Consider the following 22,098-nt stretch of genomic DNA (forward strand, 5'->3'; position numbering starts at 1 on the left):
GGCCCTGGTGGCTAGCAGGTGTTTGTGGAAGGGCAATGGCAGCGCCCTCCAGGAAGGCGTTCAATGACTGGCTTCAATGAACCCCTGTTCCAAATTCCCTGGAAATACAATCTAATCTTCAAGGAACACTCAGCTCTGCGTGGAGCAATGGGTGAGGAGCAGTGAGCTCTGCCCTCAAAACCTTGATTTTAAACCTTCCAACTTGGGTTTGTCATCTATGAGAGTATCGAACACACCCACCTCTTTTAAAAACTCATTTAATTTTATGTTTTAGATGTATGCAACCATTTAACAAGTTCTGTACGCGTAAAGTCCACTGTATTTTCAACATAGTGTCTAGTCTACAATAAATTCTCAATAAATATTAGTTGAATGAATGAATAAAGAAGGACTCTATATTTTTTCCTAAAACATTCATTCATTCATTCATTCTTTGGTGCTGAGTTCCTGCCCTCATAATGCTAAATTCTGATGATGTTGGGAGCAGATGAAATCATTAGTTTGTTCATGGTGTCACGATTAACCTCCCTGCAGGCACAGGGTACCTGTACTGGGTGGGACTGCACTTGGCATGTTGGAGGACAAACAAAGAAGCCAATGTGGCTGGAGTGGAATGAGAGTTAAAAAGTGGGGGCGGAGATGTGGATGCCTAGTGACTGGCCACACGTGCAGGGCCTTGGCCATTTTAATGAAAGGACTTCGGCCCGTCTGGCGTGGCTCAGTAGTTGAGCACCGACCTACGAACCAGGAGGTCACGGTTCGTTTCAGGCGAGGGCTTTGGCTTTTACTTTATGAGAGTGAAGACCAGGCAACCACCATGCAGAGTAATAGTAGCAGCGAAGGAAAGAGGAACAGGATGTTCTGGACAAATGTGTAAGAATTTGATATTATTATTTTCACCAGACTCTTGAGGATATATATTATACTTGACCGAAATAAGCAATCCTATATAATAAAAGGCTAATATGTAAATCAACTGAATGGCAGAAAGATCGGTCACTATGACGACCAGCATGGGGCAGACGCTCAATGCAGGAGCTGCCCCCTGGTGGCCAATGTGCTCCCACAGGAGGAGCACTGCTCAGCCAGAAGCCCTGAGCTGGGCTCACGACTGGCTGGTGAGTACAGCAGCGGTGGTGGGAGCCTCTCCCGCCTCTGTCGCAGCACTAAGGATGTCCAACTGCCGGACTGCGAGAGGACGCAGGGCAGGCTAAGGGACCCCCCCCCCCCCGAGTGCACAAGTTTCATACACCCGGCCTCTAGTGTTAATATAAGTATTATTGCAATAATGATAAGTTTTATTATCAGAATTACATAATGATAGGATGATGGCAAAATTATAACCTAAAAAGCAAGTGCAGACATACAGACCAAAGGAACAGAATAAAGATAAAATTCTTCAGACCTAGCCAGTTCGGCTCAGTGGATAGAATGTTGGCTGGTGGACTGAAGGGTCCTGGGTTTGATTCTGGTCAAGGGCATGTACCTCGGTTGCAGGCTCCATTCTGGGTCCCCAACAGGGCGCATTCGGGAGGTAACCTATCGATGTATCTCTCTCACGTTGATGTTTCTCTCTCTATGTCTCTCTCCCCTCCTTCCACTCTCTCTAAAAAAAATCAACGGAAAAATATCCTCAGATGAGGATTAACAACAACAACAACAAATAGAAGCCTTCACGTATGTGGTCAGTGGTTTTCAATGGGATGTCAAGACCATTCAATGGGGAAAGGACAATCTTTTCAACAAATAGTGCCAGGAGGTCACCGGTTCAAATCCTAGTCAGGGCACACGCCCAGGTTGCGAGCTTGATCCCTGGCAGGAGCCGTGCAGGAGGCAGCCAATCGATGTTTCTATCTCTTTCCCTCTCCTTTCCTCTCTCTCTAAAAATCAATAAAAACATTAAGAAAATAAAAAGATGCCTTCTGCTCGTGTGTCATGTTTTTATCCTGAAAATGCCTGTGTGAGTATGGCCCAGATTCCTCCCAGTACCTGGTCAGTTAGCGTCCTGCCCATGGGAAGTCCTGCCCCCTCTCTGTGCGCCGGCACATGCATCACCTAAGAATCCTCATTTCACCCCAGAGAAGTTCTTCCTTGACCTCTTTATCCCGAGAACTGGAGTTGGCTGTGGTGAACTCAGAAGCAGAAAGTGCAGAGCTACCTATTCTAAGAGGATTTCTACCAGATGGCCGGTCCCTGGGCCATGTCACCGACCAGCTGAGACCTAACCGCAGGCTTGTGTCATGGCCTTTCCCACCAACTTCCACACACGGCTCTCTCAAGACCCAGAGAAGCTGAAGCCATCGTAGCTCAGGGAAACCACTGACCCTGTTTTTTTCCTAGCAGGGGTAACACTACTTCCTTCCCTTACACAGCTAGAAGTGTGTTTGCTTCAGAATTTTTATATCAGTCACCTTCCATAATCATGTATATGTAATAAGTAATAAAATATTTGACTGAAAAAATAGGAGAAAAGCTGTGCCAAATAGTGCTAATAAGGCACATAAAATGAAAAGGAAAAATTATATTTGTAAAGGATACTAGAATCATGGGTACAGCTTTATGAAATAATACATTAATATTTACATAATGTACATAATTCTATTGAGATTGCGTACAATCATGAGAATATGTGGCCTGGGCCTAGAAGGCGGTATTCAAAAAATCAGTAGTTTTAGAAGAATGGTAGAAATATTGGTGATCACTTTTAATGTTCTGTAAGTTTGTGGTTATATCATTTTTGCAATTGAGAAATACATCCTGTTGCTCTGGAAATAGCCTAATAGCTATGAATTGTCCCAACATCCACTTTTAAGATATTCCCAAAAGCCAGTGCTATAACATGTATGCATGCCTACCCTCTCCGCATCCCTTCCTCCCAATCTGTCTTTAATCCATTGTACCACTCAGGTAGCTTTTCTCAAGGTCAACATAATCCACATCCCAGTGCTTAACTTTCGGTCCTCATGTTATGTACCTTATTAGCATTATTTGGCACAGCTTTTCTCCTTTATATTTGAATGCTTATCTGTAAATATTGCAGTATGTAGCTCTAATATACACTATCACATAAATAGCAACATAACAAATTATAATACATCTAAAATAATAAACAGTAATTCCTCAATATCATCAAACATCTAGTTGGTGTTCCAATTTGCAATTGTCTCATAAGTGTTGCAATTATTTTTCAGTTTGGTTGAGTCAAGATCCAAATAAAGTTTACACACAATGATTGGTTAGTGCATCTTAGAAGTTCTTTTAAATCTGTTTGTCCCCACTCCTTTTTTCTTCTTATGCAATTTCTTTCTTTGTTTTTTAAATATATTTTTATTGATTTCAGAGAGAATGAGAGAGGGAGAGAGAGATAGAAACATCAATGATGAAAGAGAATCATTGATTGGCTGCCTCCTGCATGCCCCCTACTGGGGATCAAGCCCTCAACCCCGGCATGTGCCCTGACCGGGAATTGAACCATCACCTCCTGGTTCATAGGTCAACACTCAACCACTGAGTCACGCTGGCTGGGCACTGTGCAGATGTTTTTAAAGATGGACTTCATCTATGTCACCTAGCCCCGTGGTCGGCAAACTCATTAGTCAACAGAGCCAAATATCAACAGTACAACGATTGAAATTTCTTTTGAGAGCCGAATTTTTTAAACTTAAACATCTTCTAACGTCACTTCAAAATAGACTTACCCAGGCTGTGATATTTTGTGGAAGAGCCACACTAAGGGGCCAAAGAGCCGCAGTTTGCCGACCATGGACCTAGACCATAGGATTTTAACTAATTATTGATGAAATATTAGATAACTTCTCCTTCCCATAAAGGGTTGAAGATTGAAAAATTTGATTCAACAGCAACTGGAGTAAACAATATTGTAGTACTGGAGATTGTGAAGAGGGGAAAGAAGATACGAAGAAAATCCTCTTCTCATTCAATAAATAACCCCTTGAAGAACTTACTTCTCATTCAGAAGCTCACCCTTCCCCATTCCTGGCTCAGTTTGCTATTTTCGCTAAAGGACAATGCCTGAAGGAGGCATTTTTATTCTTCTGACCGCTAAAAATGTCTCCATTTGTGACAGAAATGGCAGATGCTGAAATACATTTTCATTTTTAGAAGTTCATGCTTTCCTATCCAAGGCAGCCGCAAGAATGAAAGTGAATGTTGCCCTGGCCGGTTTGGCTCAGTGGATAGAGCATCGGCCTGCGGACTGAAGGGTCCCTGGTTCGATTCCGGTCAAGGGCATGTACCTTGGTTGCAGGCACATCCCCAGTGGGGGGTGTGCAGGAGGCAGCTGATGGATGTTTCTCTCTCATTGATGTTTCTAACTCTCTATCCCTCTCCCTTCCTCTCTGTAAAAAGTCAATAAAATATAATTTTTTAAAAAAAGTGAATGTTACTCTCCAAGATGCCTTGAGGAAGAAGGCAAAGGATTGAGAGCGGATAAAGAAGGGAGAAAGTCATGCCAGTTTCCTTTCTTGGTCTTGACCCATTCTTCTTCCCTCTCTGGAACTGTAGACTCACATGCACACACACACAGTCAACTGGTGGGAAAATAAATCTCAGCCTCCTCCTTATACAGAGAGATTATGATGCAGTGGGTGCCCTAGGAAGGACCCTGGTCACATTGTGAGGTCAGATCTCCCTGAAATGTTTGCCCATGTGCCGTGCATTAGGCCTCAGTCAGGTTCCTCCCTGCCAACATCCTGGTGAAGGCTCAGACTCCTCCTACCCACAGAATGGGATTGTAAGATCAAAGGAATGAGTCCTAGAGCAACTGAGACAGCAGGAAGGCAACGTGACAACGGGGAGGTTATCCCACTTGGCAAATTTGCATTCTTTTTTTCTGTACAGAAATAAAAGCTTCCCTGAGTCCCCATGGATCCTGGGAAGGAAAAGCGTCTCAACACTGCACTTCAGGTGGTCAATTTCAAGATAGCCCTACGGGGGTTCGAAAAGCTGGTTGAACGTACAGCTGCCCAGAAAAAAGATGAAAGAGCGGGCTTGTTTACCCAAAAAGAAGGTAAGATCGGTGATTCCAGGGCGGTCCAGTTGAGCCTGTTGATTAGAAATGGAAAATGTTTCAAGCCACCGGAGAAAAGCAACACAGCTTAATAGCAAAGACACCAAATAGGGGGCCTGACTCCTCGTTCTGTCTCAGTCCTGAGAGCTAAGTGATCTTGGGGAAGTTTGTTTATTTTTTTTCACTTGTCTGAACCTTAATTTTCTCAAGTATAAAATTAGGGGGTTGGATTAAATGACATCTAAGGGTTCTTCTACAGGATCTACCATGGATGGATCTGGGACTCAGTAGTACGTGTGAGCTATCCTGCTGTCTCTTGTTAAAGTTTTTAACTTTATTTACTGAAAGAGAGAGAGAGAGAGAGAGAGAGACATCAGTTTGTTGTTCCACTTATTGATGCATTCATTGGTTGCTTCTTATATGTGCCCTGACCAGAGATTCTTGGCATAGTGGGACAACATTCTAACCAACTGAGCGAGCTGGCCAGGGCCTGCCCTGCCATCTCTTTACTTAAGGGAGTCATGAGTCCATACAGAGTTTCTGTCTGGGTCTCTCCCTGAGTCTCTAGGCTGGAATGATTTTGAGCATGCCAAGTCAGGGAATATGGTGGACAGCCATCTGCCAGGACTGTTCGCAGCAGAAATAAAAGGACTGAAAGTGTGCCCCCATAGTCAGGGTTCCAGGCAGTGGTGTGGTGTGCAGCCTCAGGCACGGAGGAACCAGAGGAGGGTAAGGCTTGGCGGCAGAGTACGAGAGCAGCAGGAGAGATCCATCTACTGCCAGGAGAGGGGCAGGGTCCACCTAACTGCTGAGGGATCAGCATGGCCAGCCTCTTAGCGTGCCAGGCTGTTCAGTCATACATGAGTGAAGAGCCCGGCCAGTGGGGCTCAGTGGTTGAGCATCAACCTATGAACCAGGAGGTTACGGTTTGATTCCCGGTCAAGGGCACATGCCTGGGTTGTGGGCTGATCCCCAGTGTGGGGTGTGCAGGAGGCAGCTGATCAATGATTCTCTCTCATCATTGATGTTTCCATCTCTCTCTCCCTCTCCCTTCCTCTCTGAAATCAATAAATATATATTTTAAAAAAACATTTAAAATATAAATGAGTGAAGATGGTAACTTCAGGTGTTCAAATCCAAATTGATATTATTTGAATAGTTTTCAAAAATGTATGTCACTTTAATAAATATAATTCAATTGATTCTGGTGAAAATTCTAATAGGCAAATCTTACTATCAGTGCTGTTATCCCAATGTTATTTATTTGAAAATGAGAGGTACAGAACATTCATCTGCCCAAGTCACTCAACTTCCGAGTGTTAGAGCTGAGACTCAGGGTTAGATGATGGTGAACTTGGCTAGGCTTTCTAAACAAAGCTTTCCTTTTCCTAGGTAGTGTGTTTTCCCTCTCTCTGGAATTGATTTTTCAAACCCTTACCACTTTTCCAGAATCCTCTACGGGATATCAGTTCCTCTCAGCCAAGCTCCCAGCATCATAAGAGAAAAGACCAAAGGACAAGAATTCTCACAAACACTCTTTCCTCCCAAAGCACCCCCTGTCCTTCCTGCCACCCCCGCTCCCCTCCAAGGCTATCCCTTTGCTGCAACGTCAAAATCTCCCTTTTCACGGGCTTTGTCCTCTCAGACTAAACATATACCCAGCCAGCCCGACCTGACTTTCTCTTCCCTGTGAACCACCACTGTATGTCTTTGCTTCTCCACCACATTCTCCACAGCATCGCCACCTCACGTTCAATCTACCCACGTCCGGCTTTCCTCCAGAGTTTGCTGAAGTTGAAAATGCTCTTATCGGGGTACTTGATCACCTGCTATGGCTGCCAAGTTCAATACACTGTTTTCATTTTCCAGCTTCCTGGCCATTTCACTGCATTAACAGTTAGCTGTTCCCAGAAACGTTCTCCTGTGTCTCTCATCATACCGCTCTCTTATTTTTCCTCTCCCTCGTTCCTCCTTTGCCTCTCTTTACTTGAACTTTGCCTGTCTTCTCTCTTGGTCTTAAGCATAGACACCATCTACCTAGTCTCCTAAGCCAGATATCTTGGTAAATCTTAGACTATTTCATGGTACCTCACTTGGGGTTATTACAACAGCCTCTTAATATAATAGTCTCCTTGCCAAGAGTTATTTCTTTCCTCTATATTTCTTTTTTTAAATATATTTTTATTGATTTCAGAGAGGAAGGGAGAGGAGAGAGAGAGATAGAAACATCAATGATGAGAGAGAATCATGGATTGGCTGCCTCCTGCACACCACACACTGGGGGATCAGGCCTGCAACCTGAGCATGTGTCCAGACTGGGAATCGAACCATGACCTCCTGGTTCAGAGGTCAATGCTCAACCACTGAGTCACACTGGGCACCTCCCTCTATATTTCTGCTGAGAAAAAAAATTAGAATGGCCACAATTTTGGCTTATTAGCTCACCTCTAGAATCCATATACATTAACTTGGCATCCAGGGCTACTCAGTGATGCCTCAACCTACCTTTCCAGCCTCACTTCCTGGAACTTCCCTTCATGCACCTTCTGTCCTAACATAAACTTCTCAGCATCTCCAGGCATGTTCTACTCTCACCGACTCTGACTTGGCGCCTGTCATTGCCCCCGGTGTCATTCTTCCTCTTTTCGTACCAGTAAACTCTTAGTCCTCTTTCAAGACCTAAATCAAACGTCCTCTCCTTTTAAAACTTCCACACTTTCCCCAAGCAAAGCCATCTTTAGCGCTCAGTGCCCTGGATTGCCATCTAGGAATCTGCCTGATGCACTTGAACCACTGAGGTTGCTCTCTGTGCGTGGGTCCTGCCCCGTCCCCCTCATCGTTGAACCTGGAATGCATTGAAGACTTTGTCACCCAGGCTAGCCCAGAGCAAGCTAACCTTGTTTTCATGTAAAAGCTTGCAATCACAAAGCCTATTGAAAAATCTCTTTCCTTTGTAGTATCGGTACGTGTGTGTGTGTGTGTGTGTGTGTGTGTGTATCCATCCATATATTCCTTTATAGTTTATGTATACATAGTATATGTATATACACCTAAGAGAGAGAAAATTATACATATATATATATGTTTTATACAGATATTATAGTAGATAGTATATATTTTATAAAGTATAAATTTGATAAAGACTAAGTACTACTAGACAAACTAATACTAGACAAACTACCTTCTATGACAGAGGGACTGACCTGACAGATTGAGAAGGGAGAAATGTAATCTTGACTTTCATCAGATTGCTAATTCTGCCATACATTCACTGTTTGTTTGTTTGTTAATCCTTGCCCGAGGATTTTTTCCATTGGTTTTTTAGAGTAGAAGAGAGGGAGAGAGACAGAGAGAAACATCGATGTGAGAGAGACACATCAATTGGTTGCCTTCTGCATGCACCTCGACCAGGGCCGGGGATTGAGCCTGCAACTGAGGTACGTGCCTTTGACCCTTGACTGGAATCAAACCCAGGACCCTTCAGTCCATGGGCCAATGCTCTATCCACTGAGCCAAACCAACTTGGGCCACATTTTTGGTTGTTTCTTTGTTTAAATACATTTTTATTGATTTCAGAGAGGAAAGGAGAGGGAGAGAGATAGAAGCATCAATGATGAGAGAGAATCATTGATCAGCTGCCTCCTCCTGCAGGCCCCATACTGGAGATCAAGCCCACAACCCGGGCATGTGCCCTGACTGGGAATGAACTGTGACCTCCTGTTCATAGGTCGATGCTCAACCACCGAGCCACACCAGCCAGGCTGCTCAGTACATTTTTGTGTCTAACTTCTTGTCCTTAGACTTAATTGTCATATCCCATGAATCACCAACTTTGGCAAAATCCAAAAATGGCGTGTTGTGTGTGTGTGTGTGTGTGTGTGTGTGTGTACTTGTGTGTTCACAGTGTCAGAGAACCAATCAAGAAGGTCTCTTTGCTCACTTAAGATGAATTCTAGCAGAGACTCCTGATTGGTAAGACTTTTAACAATAAGGAAACTGAGACTCATTTCTGATCTTCGTACTAGTATTCCTGAACCAAACTCCTAAAATAGTTGCAACATAAGCTACGGAGGAGGTACTAGACACCAAAGTAATACTTTCTTCGGACTACGTAATCTTTTGCCAAGTCCCTAGTTCTATTTCCAATGGAAGGAAAACCTTTCAAGCGCGGAAGAGCCCTAGCTGGTTTGGCTCAGTAAATAGAGCGTTGGCCTGAAAAGTCCCGGGTTCGGTTCTGGTCAAGGGCACATGCCCGGATTGCGGGCTTGATCAATGATACTCTCTCATCATTGATATTTCTATCTCTCTCTCTCCCTTTCCCTTCCTCTCTGAAGTCAATAAAAAAAAAATTTTAATTTAAAAAAGTACATAAAGTGCAAAAGAACCGAGCTTTTGTAGAGTGAAATAACGGAGCAGATTACAAGTAGAAGAGGCCGCCGCCACAGGCCGTGCAGCGCTTGGAATCTGATGCCATGTTTTTGCCTCTTGTTCCCACGCAGACATGATTAACTATGAGAAGTTCTTTGCGGCGGTCCAGGACCTCTTCGGTCTGGAGGTGAAGAATCAAGACGTGAAATGCTTCTACAGGAAACTCTGCAACAACCCCGATGCGCCCACAGACTGGTGTGAGGTAGCCACTCCTGTTCCCAGTGTGAAATGCATGTAGTGTTTTTCTTTCTTCTTTACAAAAAATAATTAAACCAAAGTGCCAGCTCCCAATAGAACGACCAGTCTGAGCAGGGACACCAGCCTGGTCCATCCATCAGTAATCAGAAAGGAAAATCAGGGATTGCTTAAGGATCATGCACCATCACCACACGGTGTGTTGAATGTATTAAATTGCCTTCTCTTCCTATGGGGACCTTCTGACAATTTACAAAGCAAGGTGTTGACCTTTTTTAGAAAATATATTTTTATTGATTTCAGAGAGGAAGAGAGAGATAGAAACATCAATGATGAGAGAAAATCATTGATCAGCTGCCTCCTGCATGCCCTACACTGGGGGTCAAGCCCACAACACGGGCATGTACCCCGACCGGGAATCAAACTATGTCCTCCTGGTTCCTAGGTTGATTCTCAACCACTGAGCCACAGCGGCTGGGCAAGGTCATGAGCATTAAACCAAGACTTTAAATCCAAGCAGCGTCCAATCTGTTACTTCGCAGTGGATTCTGAAATAGTGTTCATGTTGACATGTGTCGTTTGGGATTTTAGATCTTTGGATATTACTCCTCTGAAGAAGATCCTCTTTCTTCCCATATGGATGAAGAAAATTTGGTTTTCCTTGTGTCTAGAAAACAGCGAGTCGTAATTACAGGTGATAGTATGACTTTCCCTTTCAAATGAATATGGGTGTTAAACTATTTCCTCAAAAACCAACATTGGAATATAACATTTCCATAGAACCCCTTTTCATTTTATTTCCTTTATAAGTGAGAGTTCCACATGCAATATCAGAAGAAACTGTACCTGCAGCTGAGTTTGAAATTTTGTCATTGCTCTAAAGGACCTAATGGTGGGTCCTCTCACCCCCACCCCCTCCCAGCGCCCTTCCCGCACCCCACAGCACTGTGTGTGCAGCTGTTCTTGTACCGCACGTACATGTGTGTGTTAGACACAGAAAGCGGGAGACTCATTCACATACCCAAGCACCTGTGTTCACCTTCTTGGGGGCAGTAGTTTCTCTGTTGAGAATGAGTTGGTTGCTTCCTTTTCTTTTTTAACAAACCGAACAAGTGACTTTTAGGGTCTTTACTGCTGGGAGTTGAACTGAATATTGTGCTGTTGACAGGGAGTCGGAGACGGGATGTGATTAAGTGCATGGTCAAGATCCCCCAGTTGGATTTACTAATAGCAGCTTCTCAGAGAGGATTGATAACAGTCTTTAACAACCAGGTAATGTAAATCTTGGGCTCCCCCCACGCTAGTAACGTGTAAGACCCTGAGAGCCGTCACCTGGCTTAAAGACAGCACACAGAACAGAGCGATTCCACAGAGCTGGATGCTTCCGAGGGAGGAGAGGCAGGGTGGACAGTGGTGGGGGAGGAAATGACAAGCGGATTGAACCGAGGGGAGAGCGGCTGTTTCGGCCAGCATTCTCACCTGTAACTGTAGCGCCAACTGGGCTTCTATATTCTCTCCCTTTGTTTACAGATGCGAGTGCAGACCAGCACCACGGTTACAGTAAGTGCATTTTACAGATTCCTAATAAGTCACATGTAGGCCTAGGAGAATGGTGCCTCCATCACTAATCACGGGCTCCGTAACATGCTGGGAGGATAAGATGTTTTCATAGACTGTGCGTTCAGGTGTATGGACCACAGCTGAACCTTGGGCAACAGCAAAGGCACCCAGATCCCGCTCTGTGGAGTTAAATGGATCGCAGAGAATTGATTGGAAACTGATCACTCCCGGAAGCTTCCATTTAAAGCTTCGCCCACGACTCGGGAATGTAAACAATGGACACAACCCACATTGTGAGGAACAGCCAATAGAAGTAATTTTAAAACATTTTTTTTAAAACTTGAAAACAGCATAAACATTCGAGTGGAGTGTTGGAATTTCTTTAATCCATTTTGCTAATTGGAAAGCAACCCAGTGGCAGGTGTAAAGCTAGAACGGTTTGCTCCCGGCATCCCAGCATGCCTTACGGGAGACGGGGATGCTTGGCTTGCCTACTTGCTGGCACCCAGTGCACTGAACTGCGAAGGAGGTGCCAGACGGTGGGGGGTGGGCGAGGGGAGAGTCCGGTTTCTCTCCAGGCCTCTACGCCTTTGTTTCTCTCTCTCTCTCTTTTTTAAAATATATTTTTATTGATTTCAGAGAGGAAGGGAGAAGGAGAGGGAGAGAGAGATAGAAACATCAATGGTGAGAGAGAATCATGGATCGGCTGCCTCCTGCACGCCCCACAGTGACCTCCTAGTTCATAGTTGATGCTCAACCACTGAGCCACACTGATCGGGCAATAAGCATACATTTTTTAAAAACTTTAAGCATGGCTGCAGGGCCAGAGACCTGGATTAAGCGGGTCTCGATGTGTGTCCCTGTTCTTGCCGACGTGGCCAGGGCACGCAGATGACCGCTCTGCCAGCCGCTGTGTGCTTCCAGAGCTGTGCGGGCGCCAGCTCCCGTTCCCCACGCTGCTGCTCAGGAACTCCGGAAGGTGAGGGGGGAGAAGATGACACCCCTCCTCCCGACGTCCCAGAGGAGACATTGGGAGGCTCCTCTGCAAATAAGGGGGCAAAGCAGGGCTTTTCATGTACCCAACCTATTTGTCAGTAACCATTGCATGGACAGGACGAAACACAGCCTACACCCGCTCCAATGCCGTGCTTTCCGATCAGGATACCTCCTGGATCACAGGCTGTGACTACCTCTCTCAGCTGAAGCGAATTGTTGCCACCACGGAAAGGACCATCATCGTCTGGGATTATAAAGCTCAAGGGAGCAGCCAGGTACCGAATGAGAGAAATACTCAAAGAAATGAGATTGTCTTTTTCCTGCCGGGAGGATATGGGCACCACCTTTGTCTATGGAAGACCAGTTTCCTTATATGTAAAATGAGGGGATTTAACTCAATAATCGATTTCAGCATTAACATTACTATTAATATTTTCCACTTAGTGTGTATTTAATGTTGGGGGTATTGAGTTTTGTTATTAGTTGTGTTTGTTGTTTTTAAAATACATTTTTTATAGATTTTAGAGAAGTGGTTCTCAACCTTTCTAATGCCGCGACCCTTTAATACAGTTCCTCATGTTGTGGTGACCCCCAACCATAAAATTTTCGTTGCTACTTCATAACTGTAATGTTGCTACTGTTATGAATCGTAATGTAAATATCTGTGTTTTCTGATGGTCTTAGGCTCTACAGCAGCTCCGGTCGTGAACCACAGGTTGAGAACCGCTAGCAGGGTCGCCTAAGACCATCAGAAAACACAGATATTTACATTACGATTCATAACAGTAGCAACATTACAGTTATGAAGTAGCAACGAAAATAATTTTATCGTTGGGGGTCACCACAACATGAGGAACTGTATTAAAGGGTCACGGCATTAGAAAGGTCGAGAACCACTGTTTTAGAGGGAGGAAGGGAGAGGGAGAGATAGCAACATCAATGATGAGAGAGAAGCATTGACTGGCTGCCTCTTGCACCCCCCCCCTCCCCGATTGGGGATGGAGCCTGCCACCCAGGCATGTGCCCTTGACCAGAATCGAATCTGGGATCCTTGAGTCCACAGACTGAGGCTCTATCCACTGAGCCAAACTGGCTAGGGCCAGAGGTAAAACTTATCAAACAATACAGACAGCCCTAACTGGTTTGGCTCAGTGGATAAAGCGTCGGCCTGCGGACTGGAGGGTCCCAGGTTCGATTCCAGTCAAGGGCATGTACCTTGGTTGCGGGAACATCACCAGTGGGGGGTGTGCGGGAGACAGCTGATTGATGTTTCTTTCTCATCGATGTTTCTAACTATCTATCCCTCTCCCTTCCTCTCTGTAAAAAATCAATAAAATATATATTTTTAAAAACAATACAGACAGCCCAGCTGGTGTGGCTCAGTGTTTGAGCATTGACCTATGAACCAGGAGTTCACGGTTCGATTCCTAGTCAGGGCACATGCCTGGGCTGTGGGCTTGATTCCCAGTAGGGGGCCTGCAGGAGGCAGCTGATCAATGACTCTCATCATTGATGTTTCTCTCACCCTTTCCCTTCCTCTCTGAAATTAATTAAAAAAATTGTTTTAAAAATAGGGACAGTATTTAAATTTAATATTTAGATATTTGGAGCGATGTGATAACTTACGAAAAGCGCTCTTCTGTTCCCAGGAAAACTACTTCGTCATAAAGCCGATGGACCACTGCCTCCTGTGCCTGTGCGTGGTGCCCCTGTCCGACCAGCTCTGCCGAGACGACATCCTGCTGGGGGACGACGGCGGGTTTGTGAACAAATTCACCGTGAATACGGACGACTTCGGGTTAAAGCAGACAAAGGCCAAAAAAAAATTACAAAATCAGGTCTTAGACTCCAAGGACTTCAAAAGGTCAGTGTATCACACGGGTGGTCCAATTGTTTTAATACAGACATTGTTCCAGGATTTATGTAGTTAAGCCCTAACTCGCTTGGCTCAATGGATAGAGTGCTGGCCTTCGGACCAAAGGGTCCCAGGTTCAATTCCGGTCAAGGGCACGTACCTTGGTTGCAGGCTCCTCCCTGGCCCAGGCCCTTGTTGGGGCTCATACTAGAGGCAACCAATCGATGTGTTTCTCTCACATTGACTTTTCTCTCTGTCTTTCCTTCTCTCTTCCACTCTCCCTAAAAAAGAAAATAAGTGGAAAAATATCCTTGGATGAGGTTTAACAAAAAAACAAAACAAAACAAAACCACACACACAATAAGAACAAAAGTATTTATGTAGTCAAAAGGATGTGTCAGACCACAGGGTAAAGATCTGAAACATCAAACTGAACAAGGAATGCCTCGTACCTCGAGGGACTTACAATACTAAGGGAAGACAGACAGAAAAGTAGCCACTGAAATTCCTATTCTAAGTGTTATTGACAATTAAAATCTATAGGCACTTAAATAAATTAAAGAGTTAAATAAAAAATTAAATTATGGAAAGCTATAAAAGATCTGTGTAACTACTAGCATTTAAATATGGAAGAAGACTCTAAACAAGAGCAATGGTTATAAAATTCAAAGAAAACGTTTGATAGATTTGACTCTACACAGAATAAAACCTGTGGGCCTCAAGAGATAACCTATGTAAAGTAAATAAACTGGAATAAATATGTATAACAAATATGACAGACAATAGGTTAATACTCTTTCTTAGGTCTTAGAATTCAATTTAAAAAGCAATTCCCCCAGAGAAAAAATGGGCAAAGGTCATGAACAGGTAATTCACACACAGGCACACACGGTACAGATAGTCAAGACACATCCCAGTGCTCAGCAGGCAAAAATGCTGCCGACAACCATCTCCAACCGATGAGGTCCTGAGTGACTTTCATTGTCTTCTTCAGAACTGTAGTGTCTGAAGATTTCACAATAAGGCATATGTCTCTCTTACTGGCAGAAAAACAAATTTTATACTGCGTCCTCTCTCTTCATCAAAGAAATGCCACTTGAAATTAGATATAATTTCTCTCTTATAAAATTGGAAAAGATTCAACATAAAGAAGATGCTATGAGATGGGCACACTCACCCACTCCTGGTGCTAGTGGCTATGAGTGGATCCCTTTGCAGAAAACACCTGGGCAGAGGCATCAAGTGTCTTCTTTCATAAACATTTATGCATTGGGACCTGGGGTCCCCATGTGTTAAAATATATATTTATCACAGTGTTATTTCTTTTAAATATATTTATGTTTTTAATTGATTTCAAAGAGAGGAAGGAAGAGGGAGAGAGAGAGAGAGAAACATCAATGATGAGAGAGAATCATCAGTCAGCTGCCTCCTGCATGCCTTCTACTGGGGATCAAGCCCACAACCTGGGCATGTCCCCTGACCTGGAATTTAACCGTGACCTCCTGGTTCACTGCTGAACCATGCTGGCTGGGCACAATGTTCTTTCTTTCTTTCTTTTTTTTTTTTTAATATGGAACGCTTCACAAATTTGCATGTCATCCTTGCATAGGGACCATGCTAATCTTCTCTTGATCGTTCCAATTTTAGTGTATGTGCTGCTGAAGCGAGCACCACAGTGTCATTTCTAATAGTAAAATATCCAGTATCTAACAATAGGGGAATTATTGATTTAAACATCAATAGCCATTGGAAAATATAAAAATGAATAGACTCATATAAGATATAAAACAATATGAAACACAGCTCTTCATTTAGATGATCAGAATTTTTTACCAATATTGGACTGAAATTCTTCTATGTTATTTTTTAAATTCTGAATTTATAGCTCAAAATGTGATGATAATCTTTTATTTTCCCATTGTAAATGATTTAGGTTATGAAATTTTAATTAAATAATTAAAAGTGATATAATGCATAGGGCCGTATTATATATGCAGGCTTTACTCTAGTTCAGAATTGCAATTTGATTAAAGTCAAGTTGAAATGACAAATAGACACTCAACATGATGTGTTTGTATGTCTAACATGATCCCTCCCTTTTTTTTCTCCTTTTAATTCCCAGTGTTAAAAGGAAGCTACATAATGACTGGGTTATGAAAATTAGATTTATTACAACCCTAAATTGCTTTGGATCCTGCTCCTTAGACAGTGTTCATTCATTAGTTTTGGAATCTTTGAAGCGACTTGAGGATAATGCGTAAGTACAATAGTTTATGTACATGAATATTCTGTAACTTTCAGGCTTTTTTTTTTTTTTTTCAAATGACAAGAGGAAGTTTATTTAGAGACTTACAGAGATAGAAAGAAGTGAGCCAGTTGGGCTGCGTGGGCTCAGGAAACAAGCGACAGAGGCAGAAGAAGGGCCCTGGAGCTTAGGAGGGAGGAAGGCAAAGGTAATGCCCTGGAGGGAAAAAGAGGGGGAAAGGAAAGGCTTGGGTGTGCTCACCTCAGGCTTTTTATAATTGACTAGAGGCCCAGTGCACAAAGATTCGTGCACCAGTGGGGTCCCTCGGCCTGACCTGCGGGGATCGGCTGAAACCAGGGGGATGTAGTAGTGCGCGAAGCAGCAGGAGGCCAGAGAGGAGCCCAAGCCAGGGCCTGGCGCCATGCTGCTCTTGCTCATCCAGGCCCTGCTGCGCCTGCCACTGCCGCTGCTCGGTAGGCTTGCTGTCACTCCACTGTGGTCTCCATGCGCCTGTTGTAGGGCAATACCCGAGCACCCATGACTGAGAAGTGGCCGCAGGCTCGTGCCCAGTCAGTCCCGATGCTGGTCCCAATCCTGGTCCCAGTCCGGATGGGAGAAGGGCGTGCATGGGGAGTGTCCACAGGAGAGGCTTGCGCCACCACAGCTGCGCTCGCCAACCTTGAGCCTGGCATCTGGCACCTGTTGGTCAGCTGAGTGGTGCCCCACTGTGGAAGCGCACTGACCACCAGGGGGCAGCTCCGGCATTGAGTGTCTGCCCCCGGTGGTCAATGCACATCATAGCTACTGGTCAAACAGTCCAACGATCAAACGGTCACTTAGGCTTTTATAGATATAGATAAGCCCATGGCAGCCTTGGAGCTATCAAATTGGTTGTTAGAAAAATCAACATTAATTATTCCATTTGTTTGACAAGATTCGATTTTCAGGAGGAAATTGAAATTATTTGTGCCAACGATGGGTTCTCCTGGCAACAGTTAGGCTCATTTGTTGTTTGTTGCTATAATCGATTGAAATAAATCAAGACAGGTATATCCATAACTATATTTTCCTGTGATTCCTTTTTTTTAATATTTGCTCTTAAATGGTGGTGTTCTTTAAAGTTCTGTTCATAGCCAATGTTAATTCTCACTTTCCATGAAGTTCTTGGAAATTCATATATACACACATTCTAATGTTATGTATTTTTAATTTATGTAATAGTACTGAGAGAATTTAAATGCCTACTGTCCATAGTTTTCCATAGATTTGGTGCTTGGTGGTTGTAAACACTGAGATTTTCTAGAAGGTGCGTTGTTGTTTTCCCCAACTAGCCAGCACTTTCCGTTTGCTCTGAAAAGCATCCATTTTGCAATGGTCAGGGCGTCAGTCAACTGACTGGGCTTTTCAATGGCTTCCCTGGGCCCCTCTCCTTCTAAATATTCCCGCTCCTGTAACTCCTGTAATGCGTCTTGAGCTGAGCCAGATGAAACCACGTTTATCCCAGTCCGTAATGGGCCAGCTGTTAAATGGGAGTTAGCACGGCTCCCAAAAAAGCTGAAAATGAACTCCGCTCAATAAAAAATTCCATTTCAAAAATGAGTATTTATCCTGGTTATCATTTTGTATGATAATTTCACGAAATTTTATATCAGCAAAATGAGCACTTATTATTAATTATGTCACGGAGAGCATGTTGGCCTGTTGCAAGACATATACTGAAACTTTCACCCTTCCATAGCCTGACAATTTCCCAAAACTGTGCAATAACTACCAGGTGGTTATTTTTTTTTATCAATTACCCAATTCAGAGGTAGATTATTAATTGGAAAGTATGCAATGCCCTTCAGTAGGGTTGCTGTGAAGCCAGACAGAGCTGGCTTCAGTCCTAGTGCTCGCTAGCTGTGTGACCTTTACTTTACCATTGGCTATTAGCTCTTCTTCAATCTTTCCATCTTTAAGTGGAATACCTACCTTACAATCTAATAAAAGTTACCCGGCTGCAGTGGCTCAGTGATTGAGCATTGACCTATGAACCAGGAAATCACGGTTGGATTCCGGGTCAGGGCATATGCCCAGTTTCGATCTCAATCCCCAGGGTGGGCCGTGCAGGAGGCAGCTGGTCGATGATTCTCTCTCATCATTGATGTTTCTATCACTCTCTCCCTCTCCCTTTCTCTCTGAAGTAAATAAAACAATAACAATGTGTGTGTGTGTGTGTGTGTGTGTGTGTGTGTGTTACCTAAGTTAACTCACATAAAGTGCCCAACTTAATGGCACGCCCCACACTGGGGATTGAACCCACAACCCGGGCATGTGCCCTGACTGGGAATCAAACCGTGACCTCCTGGTTCATAAGTTGATGCTCAACCACTGAGCCATGCCCACTGGGCTGGAAATTTTTTCTTCAGTAGAAACAATACAAAGTGTTGTGCTAATATCACCGCATTATGGAGTAAATAAACCTGTGTGTCAGGGAGGATTTAATAATCACTTACAGTATTTTCTATGGGTAAAAGGATCTATAACCATCTGAGAAATGAGCCCTATTGAACATGATCTACTTAAATTAGAAGTAGCTTCATTCAGGAAAACCCAAGTTTGACATCAGATTTGTGTTCCCCAGGCCTGTCAGAGAGTTTTCCATGCCAAGAGGAGCGAACACTTTCTGCTACTGTATAAAAGCCAATGTCATTGTCACCGGAGGTGAGAGAACAGTCCATGTTGCACAGAGATTTTCTATGTTGCAAACTGTGCTCTCCTTAATGAACAGTCATAGAATTTTCATAAAGCTGTATCATTTTACTGCTGGAAAAACCTTTAGAGAATTTAAACATGTATATAAAGTCAAAACTGTCTGCCTTTTGTTGGTTTGTTTTTGTTAATCCTCACCCGAGGAGAGAATGGAAAGGAGGGGGAGAGACAGAGAGAGAGAAACATGGGTGTGAGAGATACACATTGACCAGTTGCCTCCCATACTCATCCTGACCAGGGATCAAGCCTCCAACCGAGGTACAGGCCCTTGACTGGAATCGAACCCAGGACCCTTCAATCCATGGGCAGACACTCTAGCCACTGAGCCATACTGGCTAGGGCCCTTTTTTTTGTTGTTTTTTTTTGGTGGCTTCTGGGTTCTTAGAAGACCTTCCATAGCCCAACAATACGTGAAACAAATTCCTCTGTATTTCAATACTATTTTTTATTGTTTCCTTTTACATTTTAACTTTAGTTCTTTAATGTATCTAGAACTTATTTCAATGTGTGAGCGCATGTGTTCTTAGCCTGGGACCCAGGTGTGGGTTTCCAGGAGTCCGGTAGCCCCTGAAGCTAAGTACACTTGTGGGTCTAGGTACATTTTTCCAGAAAGTTCAAAATTTTATCAAATCATCAAAAGGGGTCCATGACCAAAAAGTCAAGAGTCATGGTTCAGAGTCAACAGAGAAGAAGGCCATGGATAGAGCCTTAAAAAATGCCAACATTTAAGGGCTAAGTAGGGTAGAAGATGGGAAACCAGGTTACCTGCTGAGAGTAAGGGCCAGGATGATGCTATATGAAGCTGGGAAAGGTGGAGGACAGACAGGAATATTCTTTGGGCCTCAGATTGCTCATCTGGGATGCTGGGGTTCTAATTAGTGCAATGGCTTTGAGCCTGGGCTCTGGAGTCCGATTGTTTAGGAACAAATCCCGGCTCTCTTACTAGCAAGTTGTATGGCCTTAGGCAGGTTATTTAACCTCTTTAAGTTTCAATCTCATCTGTAAGGTGAAGTTCATAACAGTACCTCCTCATAAGGTGTGGCTCAGTGCTTGAACATTGACCTATGAACCAGGAGGTCATGGTTCTTCGATTCCCGGTCAGGGCACATGCCTGGTTTGCAGACTTGATCCCCAGTGTGGGGCGTGCAGGAGGCAGCTGATCAATGATTCTCTCTCATCATTGATGTTTCTCTGTCTCTCTCCCTCTCCCTTCCTCTCTGAAATTGATACATTTTTAAAAATTTTTTCTGTTAATCCTCAACTGAGGATTTTTTTCCCATTGATTTTTTTTAATTTAATAAATCTTTATTGTTCAGAGTATTACAATTGTTTCTCCTTTTTCCCCCCATAGCTCCCCTCCACCCGGTTCCCACCCCACCCTTTGCCCTTATCTCCCCCGACACTGTCCTCATCCATAGGTGTGCGATTTTTGTCCAGTCTCTTCCTGCACCCCCCACTCCCCTTTCCCCCTGAGAATTATCAGTCCACTCCCTTTATGCCCCTGATTCTATTATATTCACCAGTTTATTTTGTTCCTCAGATTTTTTAATTCACTTGATTTTTAGGTTCACTTGTTGATAGATATGTATTTGTTGTTCATAATTTTTCTCTTTATTTTTTTCTTCTTCCTCTTCTTAAAGAATACATTTCAGCATTTCATATAATACTGGTTTGGTGGTGATGAACTCCTTTAGCTTTTTCTTATCTGTGAAGCTCTTTATCTGACCTTCAATTCTGAATGATAGCTTTGCTGGGTAGAGTAATCTTGGTTGTAGGTTCTTGCTATTCATCACTTTGAATATTTCTTGCCACTCCCTTCTGGCCTGCATAGTTTCTGTTGAGAAGTCAGCTGACAATCGTATGGGTGCTCCCTTGTAGGTAACTAACTGTTTTTCTCTTGCTGCTTTTAAGATTCTCTCTTTGTCTTTTGCTCTTGGCATTTTAATTATGATGTGTCTTGGTGTGGTCCTCTTTGGATTCCTTTTGTTTGGGGTTCTGTGCGCTTCCTGGACTTGTAAGTCTATTTCTTTCACCAGGTCGGGGAAGTTTTCTGTCATTATTTCTTCAAATAGGTTTTCAGTATCTTGCTCTCGCTCTTCTTCTGGCACCCCCATAATTCTGATGTTGGTACGCTTGAAGTTGTCCCAGAGGCTTCTTACACTATCTTCAACTTTTTGGATTCTTTTTTCTTTTTTTTGCTTTTCCAGTTGAGTGTTTTTTGCTTCTTTGTATTTCAAATCTTTGACTTGATTCTTGCGTTCCTCTAGTCTGCTGTTGGGTCTCTGTATAATATTTTTTATTTCAGTCAGTGTATGTTTAATTTCTAGTTGGTCCTTTTTCATATCTTCGAGGGTCTCATTATATTTATTGGCCTTTTCTAGGATATTCTTGAAAAGCCTTGTAACCGTGGTTTTGAATTCTATATCCAGTCATTTGTTTTCCTCCATTTCTTTCGTTTGTGATCTGTTTCTTTGTTCCCCCATTTTTCACTACTTCCCTGATTTGGTAGGGTAGCTTTGTGTGCTAGGTTTCCTATATGGCCCAGTGGGTCAGCCTCCCCAGTTAACCTGAGGTGGACACTTTTGGTGCACCCCTTTGTGGACTGTGTGTACAGCCTTGTTGTAGTTAAGTCTTGATTGTTGTTGGTATCACTGGGAGGAATTGACCTAAAGGCCAGTTGGCTGGGAGGATCAGCTGTGTCTACACTGGGAGATTTTTGGTGCTGGAGACAGCCTTATAGGATTAGCTTTGCCAGATTGCAAAAGCCTCTGTGCTCAGCTTGGAAGGGGTAGAGTCTCAGGGCGGAGCAGACAGTCTTGGCTTCCCATCAGCCCTGCCCTTGCGCACGAGTCTCCAGACCTCTGCCTTCCGCGGTTCCCGAGTTTCCGCCTTACAGTCCAGATTTCCCCCGTAAGAGCGTGGGTCCCCAGGGGCTCGCCCGGAACTGTGGTTCAGTGCAGTCGGAACTGGGGTTCAGTGCAGTCAGGAGCTTCCGACTCCCTTCCGCTAGGGATAGCCTGTGGCAACCTCCGCAGTCAG

The 22,098-nt window shown here is 43.8% G+C and overlaps 1 protein-coding gene across 1 annotated transcript in view; it reads left to right on the top strand.

The window, feature by feature from the left end:
• Window positions 1–4,884: 4,884 nt before the first annotated feature.
• The window catches only part of WDR64 (WD repeat domain 64), a gene marked incomplete at both ends in the record, with an annotated part of 58,975 nt that continues 41,761 nt past the window's right edge, over window positions 4,885–22,098 (top strand). Inside the window, 9 exons of the mRNA XM_080651038.1 lie at window positions 4,885–5,029; window positions 9,529–9,659; window positions 10,244–10,346; window positions 10,821–10,924; window positions 11,183–11,212; window positions 12,373–12,483; window positions 13,858–14,072; window positions 16,186–16,320; window positions 18,932–19,011. Of these exons, the coding sequence (XP_080507164.1) occupies window positions 4,885–5,029; window positions 9,529–9,659; window positions 10,244–10,346; window positions 10,821–10,924; window positions 11,183–11,212; window positions 12,373–12,483; window positions 13,858–14,072; window positions 16,186–16,320; window positions 18,932–19,011 (1,054 nt within the window). The remainder of the gene's footprint in view (window positions 5,030–9,528; window positions 9,660–10,243; window positions 10,347–10,820; window positions 10,925–11,182; window positions 11,213–12,372; window positions 12,484–13,857; window positions 14,073–16,185; window positions 16,321–18,931; window positions 19,012–22,098) is intronic.

Source organism: Plecotus auritus, assembly GCF_963455305.1.
Source record: "Plecotus auritus genome assembly, chromosome: 14".
In the NCBI taxonomy this organism is placed as follows: domain Eukaryota; kingdom Metazoa; phylum Chordata; class Mammalia; order Chiroptera; family Vespertilionidae; genus Plecotus; species Plecotus auritus.